The sequence below is a fragment of the Xenopus tropicalis genome, chromosome 4 (assembly GCF_000004195.4).
Source record: "Xenopus tropicalis strain Nigerian chromosome 4, UCB_Xtro_10.0, whole genome shotgun sequence".
In the NCBI taxonomy this organism is placed as follows: domain Eukaryota; kingdom Metazoa; phylum Chordata; class Amphibia; order Anura; family Pipidae; genus Xenopus; species Xenopus tropicalis.
The window spans coordinates 27,964,908-27,989,615 of record NC_030680.2 but is presented as its reverse complement, the minus strand read 5'-3'; the positions used below and the strand labels follow the sequence as shown (position 1 = coordinate 27,989,615).

Below are 24,708 nucleotides of genomic sequence, written 5' to 3'. Positions count from 1 at the left end.
AAAACCACTTTCAATAAAGCTACTCGCTTGCACTTTTGTTTAGTTGCACTTGGTGCTGCTCTGTCCTTTTTGCCTTCTGTTCCAATTTGAATACTGCTAAGCCTATTAACTGCCACCTATGGACCCTGTGCCCTGTGTCAATTGCCACAATTTGCAGCAACAGATTAGGGTGCACGTGTTACTAGCACACTGTACACCAGAAATGATGCCAGACAGACTTCAATTTGCCAAAGCTCAAGCACATTAATTTTGATAAATGGGATGTAATTGTGGCAGATGCAGCTCAACTGTGTCAAGAGCATCACCCCTTTGTGACCGCTATCATGATGGCATTGTGGGGAAATTGCTGCATTGTGGGAAAAATACATGACAATTTCTCATGAAATGGCACTTTAACAAACTTATGTGGGGTTTCCGGAAAAAGAAACAATTTAGTTGAGGTATTTTTCCCCCAAGTGGGCTTTTATTAAATAAGAACAAGTTTGGCATTTTTTAGGTGCTGAAAAGCTTAAGCAATCATAAATCTGCCCCTATGTAGCCTTACTTTTATCTGGAAACGAATTGCTGGCAGTTGATATGATCATGGTCCTTGACAGCAGCATCTGGGTATCTCCAAAGCTAAATGCAAATATAAAATATATTTGGACATTAAAAGAAATAGATTTGTTCTGATTTGTTTGATTTATTTGTTCCACCTAAGGGCACACATGCTACTTTTTTTCAGTACATAAATAAATGGAAACATTTCATTTTAACCTTTGGAGTGCCTTATGTAAATAATGGAGATTTCCATGATCCGGCTAAGAAGAGGTCAGAAGGTCCTGGTGAGATGTATAAAAGGCAAGAAATGAGAGAGGTTGTCATTGCATGGCCAAGAAGCAAACCATGGAACTCCAGACTCCTAGGATCTGGGTATGGTTGGCCTTGACGCTTTCCTTCTCAAGTGCCTATGACATTATTCCAGGTAAAATTCAACATGTTTTCCAACTTTATTACTCTTCCTGTGATTAGAAAGGAGACTTCAACTGCAGATTAAAAAAGGAACAGTAGTGCTCCATTATTTTTGCCTGCCACAAGTGCAAGAGCACTAAGGAGCAGCTGGGTGAGTGATGCACTTTGCACCTCAAGCAAGAAAAAAAATCCAATGCAGATTAGAGGGTGCAAGCTAACCTTGTTCTTAGCACCTGCCACAGAGCACAACATATTTAATTGTTCACTGAGCCATAACAAAATAATATTTATGCATAGAATCAAAATGTCTCTGGGGATCTGTCTCTATGTTATACTATATAGGCTATGATTATTCATGAAAATGCCCACGATTTTTAAAATAGCTCCCACTACCAATATTCCTTCTAAGCTATGTGACACAAATGTTGGCAAAAATTGTGGAAACAGAAATAAGTACTTGAACTGATACATCCAGTGCTTTAAATGAGCTATGTCAATTGTGTGCACATATGTTAAGCTAATATTGGCAACGGATCTACAATGTCTAACCAGCCAGTAGCTAAATAAAGCAGATTGTATAATCACAATAACACTGTAATAGCCTTGCATATTAGAGAGGACAAATTTACCTCTGCACCACAGTGAACAAAGTACAAATTTTCAATGCACTCATAATGGTTTTTTTTACACATACTGCATTGATTCCAGCATAATTTCAGAACTATCTGGTTGCTAGGGTCTAAATTACCATACTAACCAGGAGTTCGTGTGAAGGAGAGACTGGAAGATGAATAGGAGGGAAATGGATAGAAGGATAAGTAATAATAATTTAACAGTAAAATTGTAGCATCATGGGCTTTTATGGCTACTGGGGTCTGTTAACTTCATCTAAAAGCTAGAGAAGAAGGAGCCAGAAGAAAGAGGCAAATATATTAAAAAACTACAAAAAATGAAGACCAATTAAAAATTTGCTTGGAATTGGTCATTTTATAGCATACTACTAGGTAAGTTGAAGGTGAACATTTCCTGTAATGTGCTTATTTTGTAATAGAGCCAATATATTTACATAACAGTTTTATGTAACTTTTTGTGATACCATATAAAACTATTGGATTCAAAAGCATACAGCCTTAACATCTTGTGTGATCTCCAATACTATAGGTAGACCTGTCGACCACACTAAGTCTATATGCAGTTCATGGGGCAACTTCCATTACAAGACATTCGATGGAGTGATCTATCAGTTTCCGGGCACCTGCAACTATAATTTGGCTTCGCACTGTGGGGACTCCTACCATGAATTTTCTGTCCACATCCAGCGTGCCATAGAGGATGGTGACCCAGTCATTCACCAAATCTTTATGCAAATCAAGGATGTTACTATAGAACTGAAGAGAGATGCTGCGAAGGTGAATGGGCAAATGTAAGTCAATTGCATATGTTTACACTTGGCTTTCTGTTTTTCTTATTTCTCCAAGAGTATCTTTGAATTCAGTGGTGTGCTCTACTGCACACCTTTCCACACTGATTTAGAATTTGCCCTTGTCTTTTTTTCAGAAATATCTAATTTTCATACAAACTTTGTTACCTCTTAATATTAAAAAAGAACAAAAGCTACCTTTTATTTAAATATGTAATGACTTTTTACACAATTTTTTTCAATACATGCTTTTAAAGAGGACCTATCAAGTCCAAATCCATCTGCTAGAGTTTAATCTGGGACAAATAGCAAATTCATAATCTATGGAATGACTTCTTACTCAGTTTTGCCATACAGAGTTGCAGCACGCCCTATGTAAAATTTGATAACTTTGATATATAGTGTTGAAACCTTGGGGTTTAGTTAAACTGGCGGGGGGCAGAAGGTGATGTCAAAGAGGGCAAGTCCTGCCCAGTTTTCCCAATTTGAATTAAGGATTAATTATATCTTAATTGGGATCACTTACAAGGAACTGTTTAATTATTAGAAAAGGAAAATAATTTTTAAAAATGTGAATTATTTGAATAAAATGAGAGTCTCTGGGAGATGGCCTTCCCATAATTTGTAATTGCTGGATAATGGATTCCATATATATATATATATATATATATATATATATATATATATATAAAATCATAATGTGGCTAAAATTCCTTTAATATGGTTATGCAAAACAGTTCTTCTGGAAAGAAATAATCTCTCCATTTCAATATTTTTACATTTTTCATTGAAAATCCTAGAAGTTTTAAAAAATGTAATGTTCTAATCCAACTACTTAGTTAGACCCATGCTCATTTTGAGAAGGGATTAGATCAGTATGTACCCCAGCTGCATGTGTAAACAATGAGAAAACATTTATGATTATTATCTAACATACAGGGATTATGATGATTTTTTTTCTATATTATATTATACACTGTAATCAAAGAAGCTGATAAAGGACATACATGTAAAATTCTGGCAAAACATGGTTATTGCTTCTATATCTAGTTGCAAGAACAAATTATATGGAGCCAGATTTACACATATCTAGTGGGATTCTCATTAGAGGATTCTTTCCCTCATTAGAGAATTCTTTCCATCCCCTTTCTTGAGCTACAACTCACAAGTATTATCAAGCATAATTTATCTGCCGCCTTCCAATATGAAAAACACCAGTAGGAAGTCACTACAATAAGATGTTCTATCTACTGCTGCACTCCATCTCCCTTTATCAGTCAGTATTTAAATTGTTACTGTATGTATAAGATCATTCAGAACTGGAGTGGATTACCTGGGATGCCAGGAAGTGTAATTCAAAAGTATCTCAATCAGAAAGCACAAAAGAAAATACATTTTCCAGTGGTTAATAATTTTTTGTTTGATGTTTAATAAAATACTTTTGTTTAGAATTGTTTTTGTTAAGATATATTTGATTGATTTGTGTTATTTCCCAGCTTTGTGACCCCTTACTTCAACTATGGAGTTTTCATAAACAAGAAGGATGGGTACACGAAGGTGCATACAAAGATTGGCCTGACCCTCACATGGAACCAAGAAGATTCAGTTATGGTGAGTATCTTGTATCAGAATACTATGTGGCACTATCCATGCACTTTATCTGTAATTTTTTAATCTTTTATTTAAAATACAGTGGTATTGCCACTATGGGCAGGCTGAATCGAATATTCATGGTAAATGTGAATGCATGTAGCTCAGGCGGCTGATTTATCACAAATCATGGCTAATGACGACTACAGGGCTCATTTACAGTGCCCCACACAGTGTGCAAAGTGCAGAAAAGGCCAAATTCATACTTTGTGCACTTAGCACACTGCATGGGTCATTGTGCAAGTAGCAGAAGGCACTTGGGCTCTGTTTCGGAGCAAAAAGACATCTGGCTTCCTTTGCTAATGCAGCACTGACTAGGCATCCTCAACAACCCACCTACCCACCACTACCTTTTGCTTTATTTTCAGATGCATGGTAGGAAGTAGCAGAAGTAAGTGCAGCCAATGTCAGGCCCCTGTCCTTAAGGCAGGCAGTAAGGACAGGGCTGAACTGCACCTCTCTTCAGGAAGCACCAGATTTTTTTATATGGTTCTCCATTCAGGGAGCTACCACCCCGGGGAGCGCAAGTACTGTTAAATAAGCACTATGAGTCACGCTTTTCCACTTGTGCCCAGGGTTGTAAATGACCCCTTACACTTATTCCTGCAATCACTAATTGTTTTAGTGTCAATTTGAGCATGTTTCTAACAAATTTTAAATGTGTTTATCACAATCACATTCAGTTGTGGTGATTAATCATGGGTAAAGTCTCTTATCACTATTGTCCATTTATTTTTAAGCAAGTTGATAAATCATGACAAAAGCTTTTTCACCTTGCTTGAATGCTTAAGATATACTTCCTAGTGGCTTCCGTAGCATCTCAACAGGTTTTAGGTAACAAGATTTTGGTTTTTGAGTTTCTTAAATATTTTTAAATAATTTGGCAAAAAAATAGACTTAAGGAAAAGTCATGGTTATTGATATTCCCCCCCCCCCCCCCAATGTTCAGTTTGTTAAAAAGTATAATTCAGATACTTTATTTTACAAAGACATTTTCTGAACCTGCAGAAGAATGTTTTCTCTCTGCCTGTGTGTTCATTTCCATTTTCAAATTGACAAGAAATAATGATAGAACCCAATTCTTTTATAATTTAAGCAATGACAAGTTGACCCAAAGTATTTTTATCTATGCACAGTTGGAGGTGGATTCCAAGTATCAAAACAAGATGTGTGGACTCTGTGGGGATTACAATGGCGCTCCAGTCAGTAATGAATTCTATCTGAATGGTAAGTTTGCATCCTGGATTAGGTCATGGAGAATATATTTTAATAAATAATTTTAGAATACTTTTGGGTAGCTTTGCTTTTTTATTTATGTGTGGATCTTTTCACTTTTAGATATGCCACTCAACCCTATCCAGTTTGGAAACATGCAAAACATTAACGATCCAACTATTACCTGCACAAATGTAGATGAGAGCCAGCAAATGAATGTTTCCAGTTGTGGGCAATACGTAAGTATACTGTACATGCATTTAGCTTATTACTTGCAAAATTCTATAAACGTGTCAGGGAAATATTTATGATATAATGCTTATTCTTATAGTGGTTTTGAAGTCTATTTACAGTTCACTTTTAGAATACACCCCCAATTAGAAATTAGCTATGGTAAGTTCAGTGCAGTTTAACTAATAGTATACAACTTCTGTTTGGTTGTTAGTCATGTTAATAAAGGAAAGTCAAACTAACATTCTTGTTAATCCAATGTAAATATGGGTCTTATTATACATCAACAAATATATATGCAAAATTTCCCATGCTCTAACAAGAAAAGTTAGAGTATATTAGCTGTGTTCAGTAATATTCTCTATTCTGTTCACTGCTCCATTTTTATTGGTTACTTTTCTATTTGCTATTATCTTAGTGAGTGATCAAACGAAGATTAAACAAAGGTTAAAAAAAAGTACCAGGCTAGTCTTTCACTTTTCACTTGCATCACCAATATAACAGAAGCAGTTTTCATTTCATGCTGTAAATAATGGATTGATATGTATGTATGTATGTATGTATATCTTTATTTATAAAGCGCCACTTATGTACGCAGCGCTGTACAGTAGAATACATTAATACAAACAGGGGGTTATTAAGATAATAGATAAATACAAAGTATTACAATAAACACAAATAAATAAAATATATCGTTGCAATAAGATAAGAGTCAAAGACAAGAGGATGGAGGATATGTCAAACAACCTGGATATAAGTTTCTCTAGAAATGTCAATCATAGAAAGCACTTTTCTCCATTAGTTCAGAAATTACAATATCTGAAAATCAGTACTCTAGGATGAATATCATAGATTACATTTGATGATAATTTCCATTTGTTTCTCTTTCCAGTACTCTGTGTGCAAGAGTTACCTCACCCAAAATGCCTTTTCATCATGCCAAGATCTTCTTGATGTATCAGATTACGTTATGGCCTGCATGCTTGATGTGTGCTCCTGTAGCAGTGCCGATGTCTCATGTCTATGCAGTACATTAACTGAGTATTCAAGGCAATGCACTCATGCAGGAGGGATCCCACAGAACTGGAGAACTGATGACCTCTGTCGTAAGCATCTTTTCATCTTCTTAATATTTGTGCCTTGCAACTTTTATATACAGTATGATGACATCAAACTAACCTTGTTTCTACTAAATTTAAAGCTAAACAGTGCCCTGGCAACATGGTATACAAGGAGAGTGGTTCCCCATGCATAAGTTCGTGTTCTCATCATGAAGTATCAGGCCTTTGTGAGGAACATAATATTGATGGCTGCTTCTGTCCTGATGGTAAGTCTTGTGGAAATGTTATATTAAATAGTATCTAGCAAAAGGAAAAGGTTGCATTTAGTTATTTAGCTCTTTATTGATTGGCCTAAGTTGAATCTGTTACATTATTACAAGGGACGCAATGGCATACCCCTTAGTGCTCATCTAACGAACACTTGGGCCCCAGGGAAAGTTGCAGTCTACTCTTCATGTTGGATTGAAAATCCAGATTGAGTAGCAGAGCACAGGGTCAGTAGGCTGCTGCTCTCTAGCATCTGAATGATGCAAACATTAGGAAGGGAAAGGGCAGAGCACTGTAATGCAGTAATGCAGGCAGCACTGTATTCAAGGAGCTAGCCTCAGGTGTCTTTGCTCCAAAGCAGAGCACAGAAGCTTGTGGTAGAGCAGAACACAATGCTCAAAGTGCACAAAAATTGGCTGATTGTTGCTTTTTATTTGGACTTTACACACTGTGTTCAGCAATGTCAATTCTTTTTTTCTATCAGTTACACTGAAGAACAACAGCTTTAGAATAAGATATTTATTGTAAGACACAAGAGACAAAGATCAAAGTGTTAATGCAAGTTATTGCTTTCATATTACACCAGTGGATTATAGCTAATCTTATTTGAATTTGTATGTATATGAATAACAAAGAATTTGTTATTTCAAAATGACAACATGTGCCCTTCTCAAAGGATGTGGCACTGATACAGCCAAGTATTGTCAAATACAATTTTTTCGGGTGTGGGTAAAAAAAATATAATCTAGAATGAAGATTATTTTGGACTGATAATTCACTGAACAAACTTTTCCAACCCAATCATTAGATGGAGGTCTAAAACTAAAAAAACGGTAGTGTAAGGCACAGTAGTATATACTACAGCTAGTCGACAGAAGATTCTGATGCTACAGAATATGACCCTGTCTCTCTTTTCTCTCTATCTCTTTCTGTGGTTACTTAAAGTGTGTGTTGGTTTGTCCCTGAAGAAGAGGATTGTTTGTACTCAAAACGTTGGAGTGTTTCAATAAACCTTTTTTCTTTTGCACCAAGTCCCTGAGTGTGTAGTACTCTTTCTCTATTTGCCTATTTTTTTTTTATCTGCACCCAGGGCTGTTATTTTGGTGACAGGTGTGCTCCACTCTGTTCTCCCTCTCTCTCTATTTATATACTTTTTAAAAAAGTGTACAGTGATGTTCTATAATTAACATAATAATGGCATTTTCACTGCATTTGCAACTTTGCAGTCGGAGTTGCATAAGGACTGTAGAGTTTATTTATAAGTATGGTTATTGTAATGCACTGGTTGTAATGCACTGGTATGGTTGGAGACATTATAGACTCTAACCTCCAGTGTCAGTGTTACAAACAATGAAGAGACCCACAGGTGCTCTAATACAACTCCCCTCACCTAGGAGAAATATAGATAGACAAACAAAAATCTGAGCAGCAAGCAGAAGATGTAGACCGTCTCCAGGCCAAAGGGCAAATGCAGGTAGCAGTCATCACAGTCAGAATCCTAGCCAAAAGTCTGGTGACTAGTATAAGAATCTGTGAACACAAAATGGTTGTAAATTAGACAGATAAGAACAATGGAAATAGCAGTGACAAATGGGTTAAAAGTTCTGTCGAAAATGGGTTGCAAATAGTGTTGTCACCTTTTTGCAGTTGTCACATTTTTTTTTCTTTTATTATCAGCCTTTAGGTTGGGGGCGTCAATGACATCACTTGGGAGTGGTGAAACAGGTGGACCAGGCAGGGGATTGGGTGGATGGAGTGTGAAAATTCCCTGACCAAAGAAAATGACAACTGATTCTCATGTCTTTCTTTAGGCACAGTGTGGGATGACCACAATAACGCTGGCTGCATTTCAATTAGCGAATGTCACTGCAAGTATCAAGAAAAATTCTATGCTCCAGGATCAAAGATTTTAAATGATTGTGAAGAATGGTAAGGTTACTGCATAGCTCATGTCAAAAAATATTTACTAGTATCCTAATATGCATAATATGCATAAATGTAAACACAACGTAAATACCTGCATATACATATATATTTTTTTTATTATTTATTTACTTTTTAATTTAGACACATCAATTGTAAGCCTATTTGCTATGCCCAGAAGTAGTAATATTTACTTCTTTGATAAATATTGATAGTTTCCTTCAGTTAAATAAGGTCTATAGATAAAGCTTCAAAAAAGTGTCTATAAAAGGCCATGAGATAAATATACTCTCAATGTACTAATTGAACATTTTGTAGTATTACAAAATTCAATTATTTCAGCAGGAATTAAAGAAGGATCAGATAAGAAAGATTTTTTTTGCTCAAAAATATGTTTTATTCTCCTGCTTTTAATATTAGAATTTCCCTAGGTCTGAGCAGGAGAAAATAGTTCATCAGTAATTTTGTTAAAAATAATTTTAAAGTTCTTTGAATAATGTGAATAATGTGCTGGGGCAAAATACTATGTTATAAATAGTAAAATCTTGCCCTGCCAAATATCTGATTTGCCATTCTTTGTTTGGCTTTACAGACAAGCTACAGCTTAATTCATACCCCTGGCTGTGCTATCTTCAAATGTTCTACTATGATAAAAATGATATATGAATTCATTGGCAATTATTTAATTTCTTACTCCATACAGTACATGTTTGAAAAAGTGTTCTCTGCCAAGTCAGAAATTAACGTATATGGCGATAGACTCTCAATACAAATTCACTCACATCATGTAGGGTGCATGGTTGGTCATGCAAGAAAGTCAAGATGAAACAATTATAAATGCAGATATATGTGGAAAGGTATCTGTATACATACTCTTCTGTTAGGGAGTGTTGCCCTTGAAACCAATACGAAAAGATCCACTGGGGGCAGATAGTTATTTTACATTAGTTATTTTAGCAAAAGGAGCATGCTATGCGTTTAGGCTCTTTATAAGATTTAAAGCTGTTTCTCTCTTTTTAGCTCTTGTAATGCAGGAAAATGGACCTGCACACATGGAGTATGCCCCAAAGTTTGTTCCATTGAAGGAGGAGCTCACTTCAAAACATTTGATGGGAAGCCATACAAGTTCCATGGCAACTGTTACTATTTGCTGTCTAAGGCAAGTCAACATATTATATTTCAACTGAAATTCATTTTTTTAAAAGGGATCATTATAAAATCTGTATTGAAGCACTTATGAAGTAATATTAGAGGGTTTTTTTTGTAGAATTTTGAAGCATAAATCCTTATTGTGTGCTTGTAAATATAGCATATCTTGTTGTACCATGTTGTGGCCTCAGTTTCTATCTGTAGCAAAAATCTGTTGCTGTTTTTTTCATGCTTCATATAATGATTTATTTTGTACTTTATTCATGGGGGATTTTATCATTTCTGTATATACAATGTTTATTGTATTATAAATAACAAATATTTTATTTTGTTTTTTATTGGTTTAACCTCTAGATCAATTTAAATCATGGTGGGACCCACAATATTGTAGCAGAGATGACTCCATGCAATGCTTATTCACGGGAGACTTGTCTGAAAAACATCCAGTTCTACACAGATGACAATGAAAATGTGGGTTTGTGGAAGCTTTTTCATATAATATATTAGATATATTACTATACATTCATATTAAAACATTATTTATTTTTATGTAAAGTAATTTCACATAACATTTCTTAAATTGTGCAGGTCTTGTCCATCAGAGCCGACGGATCTGTTTTATTAAATGATCTCAAAATAAGCCTCCCTCATGTTACAGGTAAGATCCATTATATTGTAGGAATTTGATATTGAAGAAGATATTAAAAAACTTTTACTGCTCTAGTAAAGGCTCAGATATATATGCAAAGTAGACTTTACTGCCCTTTATGTCAAAAAGAAAATGCAGACAGTGACCTGTAATTTAAGACTTTGTTAATTTTATGTTTGTCGTGATATTTCTACCCCAAAAATATCCACCACTTCCATTGTTTTGTGAGTTTCACTGAATGTGTTAATTACTGAAGTGTCAGAAATGCAAATGCAATGTTTTCAGCTTTGCACCACCTAATTAAATAATCCCCTATGATTGACTGCGCAGAATAGATATGTATGTTTTGTTTGTTATGATTATTAGAGAAGTTGGATACTCTGGCCTGAGCTGATTTTTTCGGCCCTCAGACTCTAAATATCATTAAAGCATAACTTTTTTTTGCACTTTAACAAACAAGGCTGGTATAAACAGACTTTTGATAATATCTTTCTAGGAAGTTTCTCAGTTATACAGCCCACAGAATCAAACATCTTTGTCAAGACAAAATTTGGTCTCCAGATGCAAATCTATCTCTTACCACTGATGCAGCTGTATATTACCATGGATAACACTGACAATAATACATTTGAAGGTAAGGTTACGTTTTAAGAACATAAAAAAATTATATCTAACTAACCTATAGCCAAACTATAGAAAACTTCACCCAACTTTCACCCAACTCACCCTAAGACATTTTGTACTTTTTTTTAAAGACAACATTATAATATAGTAGTTAGACTGAAAAAAGTTAATTGATGAACAGTAAATTAACTGTTAGTAAATGAAGTGTATCTATTATTATCTGCCAGTGAGCACCAGATATATACCTTTCAACAGAAAGATTTTAGGATATTATAAAGAAGCCACTTTCTATTCATCCATTTTAAGATATATTGGCTACAGAAGAGCACCCTGTTTCCTAAACATTATCATTTATACTGAAACTATTATGTACTATACAAACAATTACACCTACAATTATGTTCTACATGGTGCATTTGGTCAAAACACTAATGATTTATGTCTAGTAGAATAAGACAGATGGTCCTGGTGATGCAGTGACATTGTATGTTGTGATCAGCTGAACAACATAGTTATAGATGCACACAGGCGGCAGATAAAACTGTTCTCTGCCATCTGTTATTTCATCTACTGTCCTGTTTTATGAGGCTTGTCTAGGATACCGGATAGAAAGCTTGTCACCAGTAATGAAACTTTGTATCAAAGTTACATAGTTCTTTGAGTAAAAAAGGACAACTACCAATAAAGTACAGCCATTCAACGTTTTAAGAATCGGTGATCCACAGTGATTATAAATATAAAAATGTTTTCTTCTTTGCAGGTCTTTGTGGTAACTTTAATTACAAAGAAGGAGATGACTTCATAACATCTGCAGGTATAGAAGAATCAACAGCATCAGCCTTTGCCAACACCTGGAAAATTCAACCCACTTGCCAAGACTCAGTAGAGGTGTTAATAGATCCTTGCAGCTTCAGCATGGAGACTAGTAAGCATCTTACTAGAATATACAGGTTACAAGAGCTGTATAAGGCTCATACTTTTTTTCAGTTTCTCCAATATCACATCTTTTCATTTATCTCCTGCAGAAATCTATGCTGAGAAATGGTGCTCTATGCTGAGAGATTCAGAGTCTCCTTTTTGGAAATGCCACTTTGCAGTAGACCCCTCTGAATATTTTAAGGTAATTCTTCATAATCTTTAACTTTGTCAGTACCTTACTGTAATGTTACGCATGTAGTGTTATTTCATTAATGTTTCTATCCTTTTGTGGCAATTTTGTTGTTGTTGGTCATAGAGAAAATTTGCCAATTCCAGAAATTTCCCAATTTGCGCAATAACTCCACTGTGACCACAGAAATACATTTATCTTAACTGCTATGCATTGATGCAAGTAATTTACAGCTTATGTCAAGCATGCAGGTTTATCACATATAGTTTCTAAAATGTATGTAGAAAGCAAAAAGTATTTTTAGACTAGAAATTCAGCTTTTTTAGTACAGACAAAGAGTGGTGTTGTAGGTGGCACCAATGTCAAATATGCCTCAGTTAGAGTGATGTTTAAATCTGTTGCATTTGGCCAAAAAAATAAACAAATATAGAGAGTGATCACTTTGTCTTCTTTTGTCTTTCTTTGTTTCTATGGCCTTGAATCCTGATGTAAAATTGTCAATTTTATCACTATAAAAGTATTTCTGTAAAAGGTGTTTCTTCTATGAGAACCTCAAGATATTTTTCCTTCCATAGAGATGTGAGTACGATACCTGCAGCTGTAGTCATAGCGAAGCCTGTATGTGCGCAACACTGTCCTCATATGCCAGAGCCTGTGCTGCAAAAGGAATCATCTTGTGGGACTGGAAGAAAGGAATCTGTGGTAAGACAAGAGATGCTACATTTACAGATGAAGTAATTAAACAGGGCACTTATTACAGCACATTCAGTTTCACTGAAATGGTCCAGAATTTTACAGCAAATAAGAACCACTGCCTCTTCTTAGATCAGGGGAGAGCCTTTTTTGCTGACATTGACCTGGCATATACTTATCTCTCTGTACAGGCTATATGAAATTCCTAGTATGTAAAATTCTGTTTGTGGCTTGGAGCTTGTGACAATAGATGCTTAGGTTAGGCTATAACTGTGGACTGAGTAAAAAATATTATGTCCATAAAACTGTCTTTTTATTATGACAGTTATTAATAGGTAAAGCAATATTGGGTTATAAAGCAGACATGTTTAATGTAAGTTTTTTTTTTTTTTTTTTAAAGGTTTAAAAATACAGGTTTTCCACTACAAGCAATTGCTGTAATTTTGTAGGGTATATATTATAGCAGTAATAAATACTATGTGTAATGTTGTAGTACATGAACCCATACCTTATTTTATAAATATACATTTGTAATTATTTACTTATTGCTATATTTCTAAACATGCTCCAATATCCTTTTTAGATAAAGAGATTCCCAGCTGCCCAGACTCACAGATATACTTGTATAACATCACTACTTGTCAGCCTACTTGCCGCTCCCTGGCATTAGAAGAAAAAGAATGTGACAGTGAATTCACCCCAGTTGATGGCTGTGGGTGCCCAGACGGAATGTATCTCAATGAAAAAGATAGTTGTGTTCCCAAATCACAGTGTTCTTGCTACCACCAAGGAATGTATCTTAGACCAAATGAGGTTTTCTACAGGATGGATGAACGGTGGTACGTATAGAAATAAAAGATCATATACTGATAGCTGGACAGTAGTGATATGTGTGTTTACATGCAATCCATGGGACCCGCAGGTTTACCCTTAGGTGAGACAGGTTAGGTTTAAAATGTTGGCAATCTATGCAGGTTTGGGTAAGCAGGTTGGTCTGGGGGGGAGTAACCTCTTCCTCTCCTCCAGAAGTTTCCTTGTCTTGGAACCTAAGGTGCAAGCAGTAGTAATGTACAGAGGGAAAAGATGTGGGTACGTGTTGGGTGCAGGTCCTACAAATGCAATGGGGGTATAACACTGCAAGAATTCACTCTACCATTTAAAATTCTATTCTTGAACCAAAATTGTTTTAGCTGTAATATTGGTGTGTAGGTGCCATTTTAGTGCATTGTGCCTGAGTCTGAGCTCTCAGAATCTACTGGGAGCTGCTGGGGGGGAAGGTGATATCACTCCAACTTGCAGCGTAGCAGTAAAGTGTGAGTGAAGTTTATCAGAGCACAGGTCACATGTTTGTGGCAACCTGGGAAATGAAGAATATGGCAAGCCCCTTCTGCTGGAGAAGCTCTATTAATTGATGTGTTTTTTTAAAAAAAAACATGTTTTCCTATGATAGTATTCGTTATACAGAATATTTACACGCATGTTTTTTCTGGCAACTTTTAGATGACCTTTTTTTTTATAAACTGGACACCCTACGGTTAGTAAATCTAAATAGACAGTGTGTTTTTGTCCTAAGTGCCTAAATATTGGTTTTTTTTATCACCAGTTCCTGCCATGAAGGAAAACTTAACTGTGATTCTTTTATCAATGACAGTAAGTAAAAAATTCTGAAATTCTTTTTGTTCATAGTCCCCAGGCTTCATTTAAAGAGATATGGTATATGATGCTTTATAGCTGTTTATGAGCCATTGAGAACCTGAAAAGAATGTACTGTGCACATATTTACTTGACGGTTGTTATGCCATTTACCATAGACATATCAACTTTTGTGCATTTTGCTTTTTGTTAAATATCAAGCAGTAACTTGCTTTGGAGTTTGCTATACTGTAAAACTCATTATTACACTGTTCCTATCTTTTATGAAGTTTCTATATCAAGTTTCAATATCATATGCAGCACCTAATATAACACAAAATCTGTTTTTTACAGCTTGTTCCAATGGAAAAGTCTTCCTTGACTGTAAAAAGGAAAAGAGATCTCACATGTCACGGCATAGGAGCTGTCGGACCTTGAATATTGGACCTGTATGTTGATATAATTTGTTTTATTTTGTTTACCACTATTATCAGAAATTCAAACAAACAGGCTGCTCCACATAGGACTTATGAAAAACAAAATGGTTTATTTGCAGACTATAACAAAGACTGACGTTTCGGCTGGTGTTCCAGCCTTTCTCAAAGGCTGGAACACCATGTTTGCAAAGTGCCAAAATATGAGAGTATTGCATATAATATATGCATAAATGCAATCTATTAATACCAGGATTTTTTTACATAGTGTTAAAAATATATATATAAACATTGGGTAGATGTTTAAGACAACGTATATGTGCAAGCAGAAAGGACTACTCCAAAACCAGATGAAACTACCAACTTAGCTATATTTTTCATGCACAATTTGTGAAAACTAAAGCTAATTGCAGTGTCATCTGCTTTCGGAATTCTTCTCTGTGCTTGCATATATTGCATAGATACATAAGTAGTTGACATATATACATGCACATACATATATATATATATATATATATATATATGTGTATACAGTACAGAAGACCAGAACATAATGTTGTGCAGTATTTCTAGCCTACTTCTTTAGTCAGGATTTAGTTCTCCTTTAAGGTTGCATGGTTTGTCATACTTTTGGTAATTTAATTTTTCTATAGAGCCAGATGCAACTGAAGAAAAACTTATCTTACTGTTTTTCACATGAGAACTCTTTTGAAGTATATGGGAAAAACTAGAACAGAATTAAAGTTTTTTTCTTCTCACATTGAACCTTGTCTGTAAGTTCTTATGTGATAAACCATAAAATACAGTTTTATCATTTTTTTTATTTGGCTCATTGTATCTGAGCATGCCCATAGCAATCTAGCCTATTTCCTCTCAGGAATTCCATGTCAAATTAAGAGGTGTATGGCATTAAGAGAACAACTGCAGCAACGTAATAATTATTTGCTTTATGCAGCTTCCACGTGTTTATCTTATTTTTCCTTTTTTCGGATAGATGGGGACAGGCTGCATCTCTGGATGTGTGTGCCCAGATGGGCTGCTTGATGATGGACATGGAGGCTGTGTTGTAGAGAGTTCCTGCCCTTGCTCATATAATAATAAAGTATTTGCTCACGGATCTAGGCTGATTGAGGAATGCAAATCCTGGTGAGATTATTTTCAAGTTTATGGTTACAGCTTTAGACAGATGAAGTGGGCTATAATGGTGCAGTTACCATACCCATTTTTCCATTAAACCGATGTTCTGTATCTGCTATATGTGTGTATTAAATACACCATTAAAATGCCTTTATATGTGTAATTACAATTATAATCAATAGAGGATTAGTATGACTATATTGTAATATAATCATATCTCTACAGCACATGCGAGAGTGGGCTTTGGTCATGCATACAAACACCTTGTTATGGAACGTGTACCATCTATGGGAGCGGCCATTATATTACATTTGACAAGAAATTCTATGACTTTGATGGAAGTTGCGAATTTGTAGTTGCTCAGGTAAACACTTGTATCTTTCAGGAAAACTATATCTTACCTGTTATTATGTTTTCCTACAATTTTAGGATTAGGGTTATTTCAGTACATTTGACTACACAATTAATTCCTTGTATGGCAGAATCTAAGGAGCCCATTTACTGTGTTTCATTTTTGTCAAGATTTAGGTATGTGTTTTTTGGCAGAATGCGATTGTTTTGTTTTTTCTGAGATAATTCTGAGAATTTTCTGGAAAAATTTGAGAAGCGAATGAAGGAACAAACGAACAAACGTTCACATTTTATAAAACTTTATGTGATTTTTTTAGACTGACAAAAAGTATGCCAGGTTTAAGCTGCTAAGACCAATTGAGTCTAAATGGAGGCTTAGAATAGTAGAGGAATAGAATAGCCTGTGACAGTCTGCCCTTGACACATTTTCAAGGTGAAATTAATTGCATCATTTTTTTTCTATTTAACACATTTTCAAGGGAAAGTTAGCTCCATCATTGTTTTCTATTTCACACACTTTCAAGGGGAAGTTAATCACATTATTGTTTTCTATTTCACCCAGTTTCAAGTGAAACTTGCTCTTAAATGGCCTCTGTAGCATGTCTTGTTTGGGAAAAATAAAGAGGATTCATGGAAATGAACTGCCATTTCAATTTCCCAAGTTCTTGAATTTTTTGGCTCAAATAAAATCGTGATTTTTAGACAATAAACTCAATAATTTGTTTGACTCTACCAACATTATTGTGACATTTAATAAATGCAAGAATGAAGAATGTTTTATTTAAAAAAAAAATAACAAGTCAAGTTTATATGAGTTTCAAGGCCAGAAACATTCTAGTTTTAGTAAATTTGCCCTTAACATATTTCTTTAAATATAGAGAAATATTGAAGGCCCCTTTAAATTTGCAATCTACATTTGACCCCATAATACCTTCCTTGTTTAGTTTAAATGCAAGCAGAGAAAGCATTTTTAATTATTTATTTAAAATGTGGACTGTGCAAATGGTTCAATTTTATTTCTGCAAGGACTTGACATAATTAACATGTTTTTATTTTACAAATGTTAGTAAGATGTAAAGGAAAATTGTTATAAATATCACTTCCTATTTTTATTATTTATTATATATATTTTTTAAAATGGCATGTAATTACATTATAGGACTATTGCGGTGACAGTGCATCAAATGGTACATTCAGAATAATCACAGAAAATATCCCATGTGGCACTACTGGAGTAACATGTTCAAAATCCATAAAGATATATTTAGGGGTAAGTATTGCACTGTTGTACTATTCTGGAACAAAGCCCCTGTGTAAAATATTAAATAGTAGTTAGATTATTTACTTTGGATAGAGAAATTACTGAAATTACATGTAAAAGGTACAGTCAGGTCATATGGCCTCTAAACACCACCCAATTTGCCCATTTAACATCAGAAAAACTCTGAAACACTTCACTTCTTATATCTGTTAATCATGCAATTAATTTTTTATCTTCTTGAGTTGTGACTTGAAAAGCCCCAAAATCACTGATTTGTTTCACTATTCAGAATACAGAACTGAAGTTGACTAATAGTCACATGGAGAAAAAGTTTGGAGAATTTGAAACTGAAGTGGGATATAAAGTCCGTGAAGTGGGTCTTTATCTCGCAATTCGTACAAGCAGTGATATTTCCCTCATCTGGGACAAGAAAACTTCCTTATTAATCAGACTGCCATCCTCTTACCAGGTAATATAAGGTGTATTATTCGCAAATTATTATTTAAAAATAATAATATTTCTAGTATGTTTGAGTGCAGCATTCTCAATGAAATTTGAGAACAAGGGTTTATGTCAGTATGTAATGTTGTTAGATAAGGATGCTAGCTCTAAAAATGCAGGAAGGTGCTTTAAGCACCCACACTAAAAACCAGAAAGTGGATTAATTTGAAGAAAACATTGTTTCCAGTGTTGGACTGGCCCACCAGGATACCAGAAAAACTCCCAGTGGGCCCAGGTGTCAGTAGGACCTCCTGCTTTTAACTATTTAGCCTATTTCTTGGTCATTCCATTTTTCTGTATGGGAACAAGGAAGCTTGATGGATGGAAGATTAGAGTATGGTATGTAGAGAAAAGAGAGTAGGATAATAAAGAGTTTGAGGGATGAGAGGAGGAATTAAAGTTCTGAGAGTGGGCCCATGGTCCAGGGTTTTCTGGTGGGCCCCCGTCATCTCAGTCCAATAATGATTGTTCCTGTTATTTTTATTACTTATGTTTCTATACAAACTCTTACTTAGAAAAAACAGATGTAAGGTGACTAACACTATATTATACTGTTCCTCTTATAACTGTTATAGGTGTCAAAAGGAGACACCTACAGTGAACAAACTCCTGCCTGCCTCCATTAACTGATGCCTTTTTTAACCCATATTAACTTTATCTGGGTTGTTCAGCTGGAGGCCAGAGGCCTTCTTGTGGATCAACTTACTTCTATTATTGTTATATCACTTTAGGATATTCTGGCCCCTAGTATGATTCAATGGCCTCTATGCTGGATTCCATTAAGATAGTGCTGGTTGCATCTTTGTGCACTGGGCATATTGCTGAGATTAGATTTAGATTCTTTAAAATCTCCAACTTTACTAATTTTCTTATCATAAGCTGCTCACATTTAAACTGACACTAGCTCCTATCACACCTTCGGGGACATGCACATTCCATGAGCTGAAAAATCTATACATGTCACAGTCTTTACTTTGTGACATCTCCATTGTCTCCTTTGCCTCCCTCGATGTAACAATTACCACTGCTGTAAATGAGCTTGCTCCTGTAAAGTTATGAGCAAAAACTTCCAAACTTGGCATACATTTAATTCTAAAGCTATGGTGGTCACCTTTCTAGGTATTGCTAAGCACTCCCGTATCAAAATTTCAAAAAGAAATTGTTCAGCAACTCTATTATTATACTCTTGGATTATTATTATTATTAGTAGTAGTATTAACAACAGTAACAACAACAACAACAAAAATACCTGTATATAAGACACTGTTACAATTACATCAAGAAAATACAAAGCCAAATGAACAACATGGTAGATTTTTAAAATGACCTTTTCCATAGTTATAAATGTTTTCTTGCAATAGTGCAGGCATTGGTAAATAATATAATGATATAATGATATTTTATGCTATGCCCAAGATCCATCCCTGGCAAGACACGTTATAAATTTGTCCAATGGCCCTACCACTTTTTGGTAAGCTGTGCCATTTCAGTGAGTTACAACTGTCCCACCTAAATAGAGATATTTAGAAGGCATGGTGGTATAACCTGTAGTCATATCTTTTATGGTATATCATTGCCGTGATATTATAATTTTTCTTTCTAAGCTTAGATGTTAAACATATTTTTATTTTAGACTCATTAGATAAGCAACATTAATAATTTGGGTGTAAGCACTCAATCAGATTGTCATATCTCATATGTTTATATATATAAGGTTTTTCTGTTCATTTTTAGGGCAAAGTATGTGGCCTGTGTGGAAATTATGATGACAATGCCAACAATGACTTCCTAACCAGCCAATCGATACAAGCCAGCAATGCAATGCCATTTGGAAACAGTTGGAAGCGTAGTAATGATTGTCCTGATGCAAATAGTATTCCCCAGCCATGCCTGGCAGCACCCCACCGCAGATCTTGGGCTGAAAAGAAGTGTGACATTATCACTAATAATGTTTTTGCAAGATGCCATAGCAAGGTACACTCTTTTTCAGTATATTCAGAGTTATATTAGGTCATCTTTTTAAAATCTTAGCAGGAGTGTTATATTAACACAAAATAAAATAAGATATTCCATTTAGCAGGTGATTAGTAATTTAACTGCACTGCATATTTTCTATATAATAATTACTTTCAAACCAGCACATAATGATATACAGATCAGGGGTCTGTTTGCATAAGTCATTTAGTTACCTTAGCTCACACACCACTGGGACAGCTGTAAGAGGCTGACATATAATTTTACAGCAGAGGACGTGAACTTAATTTTCAGAATAGTTCCCGCTGTTGATAAGTCTAAAACAACTGGACTTGTGAAGTAATGTTCAACCTATTCCACCACTCATCCAAACAGTTCCCTTATCAATACAGGATATTGTATATTATAACCTTGATAAGGGCTAACCTGTTCAAAGCTCATACGCTCTGGCCAAATCTATTTGGTTACCTTATTAGGTTTTATATAAGTATTTTCTCTACTTTTCAACATGATGTAAAGCTGTAGCAGATTACCCATGCAATTGTTATCATCATTGCTCCCTGTTTTTATGTAGCTCTATAGCACAACATCGACAAGCAATACAAAAATTAATAAATAGTAACATTAGAAATTAGCATTTTCATGCTTCTCTGTTATGAAGTAAATCTCCAAGATGGTAGGTATTGTATTTTAAGAAAGCATTTTTCTTATTTCGATGTGTTGATCCTTCACTGCCTATGTTATACAAATATAACCTGCAAGTAGGGAAATACTGTTTTTTTTAATAACTTCAAATTACTGTAGTTTGCAAATAAATATATCAACTTGCATAATTTCTTGGTGATCCTAAATAATTCAAGGAATAAGTCATGAATTGTCTCAAATCCAACTAGTTTTTGTAGTGATCTAATCTTTTTTTTCAAAGAAGGATTCTTAACAGAGAAGATTCTTGTACCATGTGGCCACTGATCCTGTAACAATTGAAAAAAGCTTTTACTGTACAGTGCTGCTTTAAGAATTCATCTCTGTAGTTTAGTTGGTAGACTACAGCTCCCATCATGATTAAACCTTTGATAATTTACTGAGCAATGCTGGGAGTTTCAGGCTAGCAGCATATTGGTAGAACAATAATGCCATGAAAGCTTTATATATTCTTTAAAAAATTATAATGCATTAAGATATGTTGTTTTTTGTTAGGTGGATCCAAAACCCTTCTATGATGCTTGTGTAAATGATGTCTGCTCCTGTGACACTGGTGGGGACTGTGAGTGCTTCTGCACTGCTGTGGCTGCCTACGCTCAACTCTGCGCTAAAGCGGATGTCTGTATTCACTGGAGAACACCAGAAATTTGTCGTAAGTGTATAATATTATTGCTTTAGAATGCTTGGAACCTTGGGTTGTCCAAATCAGGGGACATTCCATAATGAGGAGCACTATGTCTTAAATAAAAAATCAAAATGTTTTTTTAAATATTTGGGCCTTATTAAAACATTTATTCTGGATAACAGATCCCTCCAAATCTCATGAATTCTGTTCCTTGTTCTACAACTCTAGCAATATTCTGCGACTACTATAACACCAATGAGAATGAATGTATGTGGCACTACTTTGCTTGTGGTCCAGAAGATAGAAGCATCCACCACATCACCAAGTACTGCCACTCACCATCTGTCACACATCTGGAAGGTAAGCTCTTTATCCAAGCACTGCCTAAAAGAAATTTTTTCTTTGTTTAATACTGTAACAACCCTCAGAAACAACAAATGAAAAGCATTAGAATCCTGTATTATAAAAAGCACATAAAAATATTTATTACAAGTAATTTTTATTGTAATATTTATATTACCAATGATTCAAAGAGCAAATTCATAATATTTAGTCACAGTGAGCCTTTGGCTTATGGTTTGTGAATCTAAGCTTGATTTCCAGAAATGATACAGACCCCTCTGAGGCAGTTACCAGTCAATGAGCATTTCTCTAACACACATACATTTGCATATTCAATAAAATTCTAGGGACAAACATAAGAAAAAATACAATTTAAAACTATCCTGCAACAATATAACACTGGATTCACACACACACACACTATGGTTTCAGGCCTAACTATAACAATATTCATATGATACAGCAAGCAAATATTGTAAATGATTATAACTTTTTACAATCAACAAAAAAATTCCCAACATCTATCTAAACATTACAACTTTTTAAAATATGACAAACTGATTTGATGCACAAATTGATACAGTCGCCCAAAATGGGCATGTATATTGCAAGTGGGACAGCATTTATATTGTGTGCTATGTATTTAAATACTATTGAAAAATAGGAGAACGTTATTACTTGTAGATTTTGCATAATGCCTTTAAAATAATAACTATATTTATTTTGATTGATTTGTTATCTACAGGTTGCTACCCGACTTGTCCAACTGAACGTCCTTACTATGATGAAATAAATAAATCATGTGTCAGTCACTGTAGCTGCATTATCAACAACATTACCTACAGCATTGGTCAACAGATACCCAATCCTGAACCCTGTCAAATATGGTAAGTAAGAGAAACAGCTGCTATAGAAGAAAATATATGGCATAATGTCTAAGATTAGGCAAAGCAGTATGCTACTAAATACACAAACTTGTCTAAAACAAAAATTGAGACACATTATTGATTGTTAATAACACATTAACATTTAACATCCCATCTTTTGTTAATAAGTATTCAAAAACAAGGGGTGGCTTTAATTCAAAATGGATTTTGTCTACTCTTTTAAATTAAACTTATCAATGTTTTCTTTCTTTCTCAATAATTCTACACATTAATGGTACATAAGAGTGCATGTGTTAGTCATAGTCTGTGTTCTAGCCCTGTAAATTGTATGTGCAAACCTCTTCTTTCCCATAGATTATTCATTAAGTCATGCTTGTCATGCTGCTTTTTGCTATGCTCTTTGTCCAAGCTAGTCTGGATTTTGTGGTGTTGGTTACATTTTCCATGACTGTAGCGAATGTTGCCGGGATCACTTATCAATAATAGGCATATTGCACCTGGGCAGTAAACCATAGCCACTAAAAAGTGATTAGTAGTGATGAGTGAATCTGTCCTGTTTTGCTTCACCATAAAATTTGGGAAACAGCAAGAAAATTTGAGAAACGGCGAAAAATTCACGAAACGCATTTGTCGCACAATTGTTTTTTTGTCGCCGGTGTCTTTTTTTGTCGCCTGTGGCTATTTTTTGTCCACTGCAAATTTTCACGGAAGTTTTTACGAAACAATTCACCAATGGCAAAATGCGGAAATTCGCTGCTAATCCGTGCCTGGTGAAAATATTTGCTCATCACTATTGATTAGCTGTTTTCTTACAACTTTACTGTTAATATGTATAGCAGGCTATTTTAATATACAAGATTTTCTGCACAAATCTAAAAGGAGAAGGAAAGGTAAAAACTAAGTAAGCTTTATCAGAAAGGTCTATATAAATACAGCCATAAGCACTGACCAAAAATCTGCACTGAGTCCTCTATCAAAAGAAACACAGGATTCTAGAGCTGTAGCAGGAAGCTGTCTTACTCAGGTACGGTAATGCTTCCTGCAGAATAAATATAGTGGTATATAGGTGGCACTAATATGGCAAATCTATTGGTAGTAAAATGCCAACATGACTTTCCTTCTCCTTTAAATAGCAGTGGCTGTAAAAGGCAAAAAAGAAAAAGCTCAAATTATTTGTAATTTGTAAATCCTTAAGTTTCAGTATTTTATTCCAGGAGGTTAACAGCATAACCACTAAGATAAGGAAAAAGTTGTGGTAACGGTTAGTAGATCTGCTCCTTAGTATAAAAAAAAAAGCCTTTCCAGAAACAAGTGCAAATAAATGCATAAATGTGCCATGTTACGATTTGAAAAATAAATGTGTCATATGTTTATCGTATGTGTTAATAATATTATAACGTTTATAAAGCAGTTTTTATTTTTTTTTTCTCACAGTGAGTGTGGTACTGACTTAAACAAGCATTGTACTACAGACCCAGGTACTAATATTTTGCATTTCTTATGGGCCTCTGGGTAAAACAAATAATTGCAAGGTCATTTCTGGTGAATTATAGGAATGTTTAGCAACAGATCATGGTTTGCATGGTAAGCCCTAAGGCACTTTGTGGAATATTGCAGTTACCATCTTTCAGCAATGATAACAAATGTTAATGAGGTTAATTAATAATATTAATGTATTTCCTTGGCAAATATACAGATACTTAGCTAATTTATGCAACAATGACATTTTTGCAATACCAGTGAGTGGCAAGTAATCTCTCTAATTTATTTATTTATTTTTTTACTAGCATGCTGCATCATGAGTACTACAGCACAACCAATACCAACAAATACCATCATTTCTACATACACTTTACCAGATCTCTGTGTCCAAAGTAAATGTCAAAATGGAAGCATAATTACAACTGCCACACTTTGTTCA

General features: G+C 34.8%; 1 protein-coding gene across 1 annotated transcript in view; it reads left to right on the top strand.

Moving 5' to 3' along the window:
- The first annotated feature begins 867 nt into the window (after positions 1-867).
- LOC100497756 (mucin-2) overlaps positions 868-24,708 on the top strand; it is a 116,937-nt gene continuing 93,096 nt past the window's right edge. The window contains exons 1-26 of the mRNA XM_031900770.1: positions 868-964; positions 2,113-2,374; positions 3,868-3,982; positions 5,158-5,248; positions 5,360-5,475; positions 6,360-6,573; positions 6,669-6,794; positions 8,607-8,724; positions 9,739-9,879; positions 10,230-10,338; positions 10,456-10,525; positions 11,013-11,150; positions 11,901-12,065; positions 12,166-12,260; positions 12,824-12,950; positions 13,525-13,780; positions 14,545-14,591; positions 14,928-15,022; positions 16,002-16,153; positions 16,370-16,508; positions 17,655-17,765; positions 18,046-18,225; positions 19,992-20,231; positions 21,429-21,585; positions 21,787-21,918; positions 22,646-22,787. Of these exons, the coding sequence (XP_031756630.1) occupies positions 868-964; positions 2,113-2,374; positions 3,868-3,982; positions 5,158-5,248; positions 5,360-5,475; positions 6,360-6,573; positions 6,669-6,794; positions 8,607-8,724; positions 9,739-9,879; positions 10,230-10,338; positions 10,456-10,525; positions 11,013-11,150; positions 11,901-12,065; positions 12,166-12,260; positions 12,824-12,950; positions 13,525-13,780; positions 14,545-14,591; positions 14,928-15,022; positions 16,002-16,153; positions 16,370-16,508; positions 17,655-17,765; positions 18,046-18,225; positions 19,992-20,231; positions 21,429-21,585; positions 21,787-21,918; positions 22,646-22,787 (3,635 nt within the window). The remainder of the gene's footprint in view (positions 965-2,112; positions 2,375-3,867; positions 3,983-5,157; positions 5,249-5,359; positions 5,476-6,359; positions 6,574-6,668; positions 6,795-8,606; positions 8,725-9,738; positions 9,880-10,229; positions 10,339-10,455; positions 10,526-11,012; positions 11,151-11,900; positions 12,066-12,165; positions 12,261-12,823; positions 12,951-13,524; positions 13,781-14,544; positions 14,592-14,927; positions 15,023-16,001; positions 16,154-16,369; positions 16,509-17,654; positions 17,766-18,045; positions 18,226-19,991; positions 20,232-21,428; positions 21,586-21,786; positions 21,919-22,645; positions 22,788-24,708) is intronic.